The sequence below is a fragment of the Orycteropus afer genome, unplaced genomic scaffold, assembly GCF_000298275.1.
Source record: "Orycteropus afer afer isolate SDZICR_OR568_19922 unplaced genomic scaffold, OryAfe1.0 scaffold00300, whole genome shotgun sequence".
NCBI lineage: Eukaryota > Metazoa > Chordata > Mammalia > Tubulidentata > Orycteropodidae > Orycteropus > Orycteropus afer.
In genome coordinates, this window is record NW_006921887.1 from 3,665,799 (window position 1) to 3,675,832 (window position 10,034).

General features: G+C 39.7%; 1 protein-coding gene across 1 annotated transcript in view; it reads left to right on the forward strand.

The window, feature by feature from the left end:
- OSMR (oncostatin M receptor) overlaps positions 1–10,034 on the forward strand; it is a 77,176-nt gene that overhangs the window by 33,781 nt on the left and 33,361 nt on the right. The window contains exons 5-8 of the mRNA XM_042782399.1: positions 2,192–2,321; positions 3,339–3,490; positions 4,299–4,441; positions 5,774–5,927. Coding sequence (XP_042638333.1) covers positions 2,192–2,321; positions 3,339–3,490; positions 4,299–4,441; positions 5,774–5,927 — 579 coding nt within the window. The remainder of the gene's footprint in view (positions 1–2,191; positions 2,322–3,338; positions 3,491–4,298; positions 4,442–5,773; positions 5,928–10,034) is intronic.

Below are 10,034 nucleotides of genomic sequence, written 5' to 3' on the forward strand. Positions count from 1 at the left end.
CTTTTATCCTCTCTCTCCTGCTCTTCCGGCCTGCTACTCTGGGCATCCCTGCATTGTCTCTCCTCACCTGTAACCCTGGGGCTGACTGCTCTTCTGTCCGGGTTCAAGGCTTTTATCCCCTTTCTCCTGCTCTTCCGGCCTGCTACTCTTGTACTTTATGGTATTTGAAATCATTGTAGGAACATATAGAACAGAGGCCATATCAGTGTAGGGTGTGTCCTGAACTTAACTTTTGAGATATGAAAAGAGCAAATTAGGTGCAGAGAAGCAAGCACGAATGGGGAAAGCTGTTTGCCACGTGAGAGCTCTGAGAAACACTGAGAAGGGAGCGCTAGACAAACTGAGGCAAGGATCTTCCCCCAGAGAGGACAGAGGGAGCCCTCCCCTAGAGCTGGGGCCCTGAATGTGGGCTTCTCGCCTCCTGAACTGAGAGAAAGTCACTTTCTGTTCTTGAAAGCACCCACTTGTGGTATTTGTGTTACAACAGTACTAGGAAATCAAGGCTCTGTTCAGCTGGGCCCCTTGTTTGCTCTAGCAGGTTGGTGGGCTAGTAAGTTGTGTGTAACAAGGGAAAGACGAATGAGAGGCTTGGAGAAGTAACTAGGTCTCTGATACACTTCTCAGACATGGAAGACACAGCACACCATAATGCAAGGCCACAGAGAGGGTTGCACCAGGTAACAAGGTAACAGCCAGCTGGGATTATAGGAGAGGCCTTTTGGTAGGAGCTCTGGTAGCATAGTGTCTAAGGCACTTGACTGCTAACCAGAAGGCTGACGGTTTAAACCAACCAGCCAATCCTCGGAAGGAAGGTTGGGCAATCTACTTCCATAGTGATATTGCCTTGGGAACCCAAGGAGGGGTCACTGTGAGTCGGTCCGACTCGATGGCACACAACAACAACAGCAATTATGTATGGCAAGCACGGTGGGCTAGCTAGGTTTTGTGGGCTTCCCAGGGGCTGGGCATTTTGAATAATTCTGCAAGTTCCAGGGACATACATGTTGTCCTTAGTTCTTGGGTACCTGGTCCTATGGCAATTAGGATGGGTGCATAATGGCCCAGGAGTGAGAACTTGATAAGTGGTTAGAGAGAGCGTTTACTCAGCTGCTCAAGATGGGAACTGACAAGCCTCCATCCAGGGCCTTAAGATAGATAGATAGATGGATAGATAGATTTAAAAAATCTCCTCAAGACAGCTTTTAAAGAAATAGTATTGTAGTATGGCCTCTAAGTCCAGGGTCTCAGAGGCTTCTCACTGTTCCTTGCAGCTCTCAGTTCTGGGTTGATGTGTTTTCCAGTTCACACAGTCTGGCTGAATCTCTGGCATTCCTAGCATAACCCAGGCTCACCGTAGGCCGCGGCACCAAGAATGAAACACCAGGCATCGCTGACCCCTTGCATTCTTCCATTCACCCATCTGTCATTTTAGCACTATTTATTGAGTGCCTGCTAGCAGGCATTGCGGGCACAACTGTCATCAAGTAGACCCAGTGCCCACCACTTGCAGAACACCAACTATCTACCCATAATGCCAGATCATAAGGGAAGGAAGATGAAGGGGCCACTGGTGACGTGGTAGTATGTCATCTCTCCATTTTCTACCTGAAATGTGACTTTCTGGGGCTTCCACCTCAGTGATCCTTTGGTTGTCCGGAGCTTCCCATTTACTTGTTTGTTTTCCTAGAACTGCAATAACAAATTACCACAAGTGTGGTTCAGAAGAGAAATTTAAAACAACAGAAATTTATTTATTCTCTCCCAGCTCTGGAGGCTAGAAGTCCAAAATCAAGGAGTCCAAGGACCATCTCCCCCAAAAAATTCCAGCTTCTGTTGGCTTTCACAGTCTGCATTTCTTGGCTTGGAGCTGCATCACTCTGGTTTTCGTCTGTGGTCATATGCCCTTCTTCCATGTGTGTCTCCTTTGTGTTTCTGTACTCGAGTTTCCCTTTCCTTTCTATTACAGAGACACCAGTCATTGGATAGGGCTCACCCTAATCCAGTATGACTTCATCTTAACCTGATTAGATCTGCAATGATCGTTGTTCCAAATGAAGCACATTCACAGGTACCTGGAGTTAGGACTTGAACGTATCTATTTTGGGGACACGACTCAACCCACTGTATTTTCTTTAAATAAAGGGACTTCACCAGGTCTTTTTCCTGTTTCTTTTTCTCTTTGCATGGACAGAAATACTGGAGGAGCCCAAGGACTTTTCTTGTGAAACCCGGGACTTGAAGACTTTGAACTGTACTTGGGATTCTGGGGATGACACTGGTTTACAAATACAGTCTTCCCAAAGCTACACTTTATTTGAATCGTAAGTTAGCTCTGGTGACATCATTGACAGATTTTAAATCTTCATTGTTTAAGATATTTGTGACAACATAACAACAGCTGCTTTTTCATGTTGCAGAAAATTTGCAAATATATAAAAATTCACCCTTCCATTGTCAGGAGGAAATCTTCAGTTGGTCACAAGTTTACAATACCTTCTACTTGAGTTTTGTTAAAGGAAAATGTGGCATAAAAAGTGCTAAGAAAAGTAGTTAATGGTGAATTGTGATGTGAAATATTTCCATCACATGATTTGGGTCTACCAAATTTCTGACTTTTAAAGAATGTTTAAATTTGAGGGTGTTCCCATTATCTATGAGTAGGAGTGGTAATTTACATATCATATAATATATACATATATATATATATATATATACACACACACACATATCATATATATATATACACACACACGTATCATATATATATATATATACACACACACACACACACATACATACACACACATATATAGGAGCTCTGGTAGCATAGTGCCTAAGGCACTTGACTGCTAACCAGAAGGCTGGTGGTTCAAATCCTCAGAAGGAAGATTGGGCAATCTACTTCCGTAGTGATACTGCTGTGGAAACCCAAGGAGGGGTTGCTGAGTTGGGGTCGACTTGACGGCACATAACAACAACAACAAATATATATATATCTCCTTGGAAAGAAGGTTGGGCAATCTACTCCCGTAGTGATACCACCTCGGAAACTCGAGGGGTCACTATGAGTTGGGTCTGACTCGACAGCACATAACAACATACATACACATATATATACATATATATGTGTGTGTATGTGTGTGTATTCATAATTTACATATTTAGCCACAAAAATAAAATTTCTTGAAACAATATTTTTCTTGTTGGTAGTTTTGGTGGTGGCTCTACACTGTTGTATGGGACATGGATTGAAAGTCACTGAGGATGCCCTGAGGCTAAGGGCATGCATCTGCTTTGACAAAAGTAGACTGTATAATTGTTTGTTTATCTGCTTAAAGATTTTCCCAGAAAAAGAAAGTTTGTAAACACAAAAACTGGTGCACTTGGCAAGTAACTCAAGACTCTCAAGGAATGTATAACTTTACACTCATGGCTGAAAACTACTTAAGAAAGAGAAGTGTCACTCTTGTTTTTCAACTGACTCATCAAGGTGAGACTAGAGTTGTCATAGCCTCTGGTGGCTACTAACACATCATTGTTTGATAAATTGTGTGACCAAGTAAATGTGCTGTAGGATTTTTTTTTTTTAAATCCATGGTATAAGAGAAAGCTATGGTTTAAGGTTTGGATAAAATTAATTAATATCTCTTGCTATGCCATACTTCTTATAGATGCCCAAAATATATTTCTTTGCATTTATCCTGTTTGGGATTTTATCTAGAATGTCTTGAATCTGTAGATTTTTGCCTCTCATCAAATTTAGTAAATTTCTTATTTATTTATTTTTTTTAGCACCACACTTTTTCTCCTCTTTCTAGGTGACACAAATGTTAGAGCATTTGTTACTGTCCCACGTCTCTCTGAGGCTTTGTTCATTTCAAAAGATTTTTTTTCCTCTTTGTCCAGATTGGATAATTTCTACTGATCTCTCCTCAAGTTCACCGACTGCTCTGTCATCTCTATCCTGCTATTGATTCTTGTAAGGATTCTGTTATAATCCTCCTCCTAAGGGTCAAAGCTTTTTCACGTTTTGACTCCCCTCCACCATCAGCCTGCTTTTGTTTAATTTTAAGAGCCCTCAAGAAGTTGCTATTTTATATTCTGTTCAGAATTTCTATAATTAGTGAGAGAGATGGGCTGCGGTTGGATTACTCCATCTTGGCTGTAAACCTGGTTTTGTTTCTCAAATATATACAAAAAATAATAATTTTGAATAAATACATGAATAAGTGAACTTCTTACTAACCAAAGTCTTTTTGGATATGTGCTTGAATTTTCCTTTCTTTTTTTTTTGGCAGTTCATCCAATGAGGCCCCATTATTTCTCTGTTGAAAATATAAATTCCACAAATGCCACTGTGACCTGGAAGGTCCACCCCATTGGGAATAATTCCACATTTTTGTGTCAGGTTGAACTACATCATGAGGGACAAGTGATACAAGTAAGAACTTAAATTTCCTAATTTCAAAAATCCATTATGTTTGCAACAGAGAGACTTGTGGAAAATATTTCTTTAAATTCTTATTTCGGAATGAGTTTATATGGTGTGAGTCCATGAAATTAATCATAGACTTTTAGAGTTGGTAAAAGGGTCTTAGAGATTTATGTTATTTCCAAAAAAGAATTAGTCTTAATTCAAATTAGGATTTGCTGTTGTCCTGATTGGTTTTACAATGAGGTATGCTCACTAATTCCTTTTTTTAAAAAAATATTAATTCATTTTTTGTTGTTTTGTTGAAAATATACGTAACAGAACATACACCATTCAGTGATTTCTAAATGTACAATTCAGTGACACTGAGTTAGTTCTTCAAGTTGTGCAACCATTCTCACCTCCTTTTCTGCACTGTTCCTCTTCCGGTAACATAAACTCACTGGTCCCTAACTTCCTATCTAACTTTTCAAGTTGCCAATGTTAATTTGATCATCCTGATACTACAGTGGTTAAGTGCACAGCTTCTTACTGGTTGGTTGGCAGTTTGAACCCAGCAGCCACTCTGTGGGAGAAAAGACGGGTAGATCTGCTCCTATAAAGATTGTTGTTATGTGCCGTCAAGTTGGACCCGACTCATAGCGACCCCTCCTTGGGTTTCCGAGGCAGTATCACTATGGAAGTAGATTGCCCAACCTTCCTTCCAAGGAGTGGCTGGTGGGTTTGAACGACTTCTGGTTAGCAGTCAAGTACCTTAGACACTACGCCGCCAGAGCTTCTGCTGTGAAGATTACAGCCTAGGAAACCTGTGGGGCAGTTCAACTCTGTCCTACAAAGTCACTATGAGTCAGAATCACCTAAAGGGTAAACAATACAACAATAAGATAATTCTTGCTCAAGGCAGACATTCTTTACTACTTAAGCTAAACAATTAGGTTTAAAGAACCCTTCCGGGAATATTTTGGTTTGAAGTTTAAAGATTACCACAAGGCAGTGGTTTGGGGACTTTACTTAGCCTCAATAGCTCAGGAAAGTCTGGATTCCATGAGAATTTGAAATTCTATACCTCATTTATTCCCCTTTGGAGCAGGATTTTTCCATAGAATCTTTGATCAAAACTTTCAGTAATGGTGTCAGTAACGGCACCAGTTCTGATCTCATGGCAATGCAGACAGTTATCCTGGAGGCAATTTGTCACTCATTCCTTTTCCTGCTCCTGTTCCTGTTGCGCCTTCCTCTGTTGCTCCAGGCAAATAGAGACTCACTTTTGTTACTGAAACTCACCAATTCTTTTGTTTTCCTCTTTGTCTTTTCTTCTTCTTCTTCTTTCGGACCAAGCAGCAGAAAAATGTTTCGATCAAGGTGCATGGTGAATGCCTTCTAAGTGAAATGGAGCCTGACACACATTATTTTGCCCGGGTACGCTGTGCTTATGGCAGCCACTTCTGGAAATGGAGTGAATGGATTGGTCAGAAATTCACCACACTCGAAGCTGGTATGTTCAGCTCCCTGGCATTTAACCCAAGGATCTAAGCTGACTTACACGGGATGGGTTGGCATCTCTGAGAGCTTTTGGCAATACCAAAAACTGAGGGGAAAGAATTAAAACAGAGATTGGGTGGGAATCATCTTTTAAGAAAAAGAAAAATCTGGATTAAATACCTAATGTCATGTGAATGGGCAGACATCCACTTCAGATATTAGATGTCAGTTATTTCTACTGTACTTTTTCTTTCTGACCTATAAGTTGCCAAAATGGTTTCTAAGCTAGTGTTAGTGTTGGATTCACATTGATCTGGGACTATGTAAATTAGCATAGACTTAATTCATGGCTAGTGACAAATAGAAGTGGTAATGCCAAGGAAAGCATTGGTCTCATAGTATGAAATACAGGCTGGGTTTGGAATTATAATGATAGTTGGAAACAGACTATGAGCCCTCTCCAGCATGCTCTCATATTGACTGAACAGAGACTTTTCCTTCCAAATTACTGTGTCTCAGATCTCCAATAGGTATCAGGAAATTAAATTAACAAGCTCTGCATCCTTATCCTCCAACTGATCATAAGGTATTATAATTACCTAATTTATAGAGATGGCAAGTTGGACCTGTGGATTGAAGAGATTTGACCAGTTTGCAAAGTTAATAAATGACAGAGAAATAATACTGCTACTTATAATCACAATAATAATTAGTATTATAGCTAAAACCAAAAAAAAAAAAAAAAACCCACTACCATTGAGTCGACACTGATTCATAGGACCATACAGGACAGAGCAAAACTGCTCCATAGTGTTTTCCAAGGCTGTGATCGTTCCAGAAGCAGCCTGCCTCATCTTTCTCCCACAGAGCAGCTGGTGGGTTCAAAGAGCTGACATTTTGGGTAGCAGCCAAGTGCCTTCACCACACCATCACTGAGCTCCTTATTATAGTGAGCAGATAGTATTTATTGAGTGTTTAGAAGGCATCAGGCATAACTTTATGTGCTGCCTGTGTTTTTCTCCTTTACTTCTTAACACATGCAGTAGATACTATTACTATATTCCTTTTATACATGAGAACATTGAGGCACATTGAGGTCAAATCATTAAACTGGCCTAGCCACTGGTGATGCAGTGGTTAAGCACTTGACTGCTAACTGTTAAGTTAGCAGTCTGAAACCATGAGCCACTCTAAAGGAGAAAGATGTGGCAGTCTGCTTCTGTAAAGATTTATAACCTTGGAAACTCTATGGGGCAGTTCTGTGTGTCCTATAGGGTCACTGTGAGTCACAATCAACTCCATGGCAGTGGGTACCAGTAAGAGACTGAGCTGGGACTTACACCTAGGCAGTCTGACTCTAGAGCTCCACCCTTAACCAGAACTACATACTATTTTTTTTACAACTTTGTGTGAGCTTGTTTGACTTGCAACCATCCCCATATGGTGAATGTAGCACCAAGGGAAGAGTTACATGTATTTATTTTATTCTATCTTATTATTCATGTTTGCAGACTGACAGAACCCTTTCTCCTTCATCTTCAGAGGACCATTTTAAAGGAATGATTATAATTGGGGGATAATAAAATACAAACCAAACTCCCTGCCATTGAGTCGATTCCAACTCACAGTGACCCCATTTGGGTTTCTGAGGTGGTAAATCTTTACGGAAGTAGATTGCCCAATCTTCCTTCTGCAGAGTGGCTGATGGGTTTGAACTGCCAGCCTTCTGGTTAGTAGTCAAATGCCTTAGGCAGTACACCACCAGAGCTCCTTTCAATTGTGGGGTGGTTAGGCAGTAATCAGAATGAACACATGAGGATGGTTGCAGGTCAAACTCAACCACCCTCCTTTGCTCCCCTGATAGTTACTGTCCACCTTCAGACCCTCCAATACTTCAATAATATGTAGTAGGGATGACCATTCCAGAATCTCTGCTGTGGAAAGTTGTATTCCTGATAGGAATGTGGTGCAGTCTAACTTTTATTAAATTTTAACTTAAATAACACTGTTTAGCATTAGTGTTTTTTGTTTTTGCATATTTATTTCAACATTATAACTTCAATGAAGTGTAAAAAGAAAATGGCAAAAGACTAGAGTTTTTAGTAAATTTTGTTTCTTTATCTTATGGTGTAATGAGCTTGAAAATCCTTGACTTTGCTTCTTAAAATGACAAAAAAAAAAAGCAAGAAGAAAAAGTATTTCTACTTCTGATAATATTTTGCTTAATGCTTGGAAGCTCAGTATTTATGTGTATTATAATCATACTTAGAAGCCCTGATGGTACAATGGTTAAAGCACCAAAAGGCTGGCGTTTTGAACCCAGCAACTGCTCTCTGCAGGAGAAAAAGACTTGGTGATCTGGTGTAATTCCTAGATTACAGTCTAGGAAATGCTATGGGGCAGACCTACTATGTCCTGTAGGGTTGCTATGAGTTGCAATCAACTCCACGGCACAGAACAGCAATATACTCATAGTTAAGTATATTCATAGTGACCAGACATTGAGCTAAATGACACCATAGTAGAAATTATATGGTATGCATTGCATTCAGCTGTATAGCAGTATACTTGTTAAAAGTAGTAATTTAAAAGTCAGTTCAAGATTTTGCATTGAACTTGGAGTCTAATATTAGCTTCAGTGTTCAACAAATGTTTGATTTAATATGGATTCTCCAATAGCTTAATTGCTTATCAAACTGAAATCTGCCTGAATAGATTTAAATCAAATGTAAAATGCTAACAACTAAAATTAACTTAAATATTAGTTACTGGAGACAATAAACTAAATATTAAGAAAACAGGGAGATGAATCTTTATTACATTCCCAAAAAAATTCTTATTTTATAGATAATGTTTTGAATCAAACCTAAATCAGTAGTCTTCTCAAAAAACTAAATAAATAAACATAGAAAAATTACTTTCCAATATTGGAAACAAGGTGAAACACAGACAACAACTTTATTAATATTTTGCAAATTTTATGATAGAAGCTACTTAACACTTCATGTTTAGTAGCCAAACATTCTAAACCATTTAAGAAGGAGAATTTATCCTAAAAAATAAAAGTCGACTTGAGTTCCAGTAAGATGGCGGACTAGGCAGAAAGACTGCACAGACCCTTTTCCACAAAGACAAGGGAAACCAATTAACACAGACACAGAAGATAATTGTGGACCCCTGAGCCTTGAAGGTAAGATGTAGAAATGGACTAAACCCCAACTAACAGAAGAATTTGCGTGAAAATACCAAAAAAGGAGACATACGGAGCTGCAGTCTGGCAGTGATCCTGAGTGATCCTAACGGCACAGACAGCTTTGGAGATTCCCTAGTGGTGGTGGGACCTAAGAATTAACCTAAAAATCACTCCTGCGAGCCAGAGACTGCACGGAGGACTGTGCACGGTGGCTGGGGAATAAACGGAGAAGGTGAAGAGAAAGGCGGCTGAGCTGTGGACTTTTGCCAGTCCGGAGGGTGCCGCCATTTTGAATGTTACAAGCAGCTTGACCATTTTGGATATTTAAAGAGACAGTGCTCTCCGAGATTCCAGGGGCTTAAGAAGAGGTTCGGCTTTCCAACAACCCCAAGGACACTTCAGACTTGCAAGAGTGAAAAGGTACGACATTCCTCTTGTTACTCTTATACCCCACACCTGCTTGGGAAATGGAGGTACAGCCATCCCCCGCTCCCACCCACCTTCTGGGCCCATAAGAACTCCATCACAGTCTGTGTGCTCAGGCAGAAGCTGGGTGCCCTGCCAGATTTTTTTTCTTCTTCTTTTTTTTTTTTCTTTTTCATTTTTTTTTTTCTGGTGATTAGTTGCTTGTATTTATCTGTTTTAAAACAATTAATTGTATTAATACTTTTGTCATTTTACTATTAATCTTACTCTTCCCCTTCCAGGTCCTAGTTTTCAGCTTTTTTTCTTTTCCCTGTTCCTGGTTGAAAATTTTATTATTACTGTTTTTTTCAATTTAATTTTTTTTCTTTTTTCCCCTTTTTTCTCAAGGTTAACCCCATCCTTGTTTTTCTTTTTGCATTTTCCCCATTTCTTTTCTTCATTATTTTCTTCTCTACCTTTTTTCTCTTAGTGCCCTATTCCTAGATATTGCAGGTTTTCTTG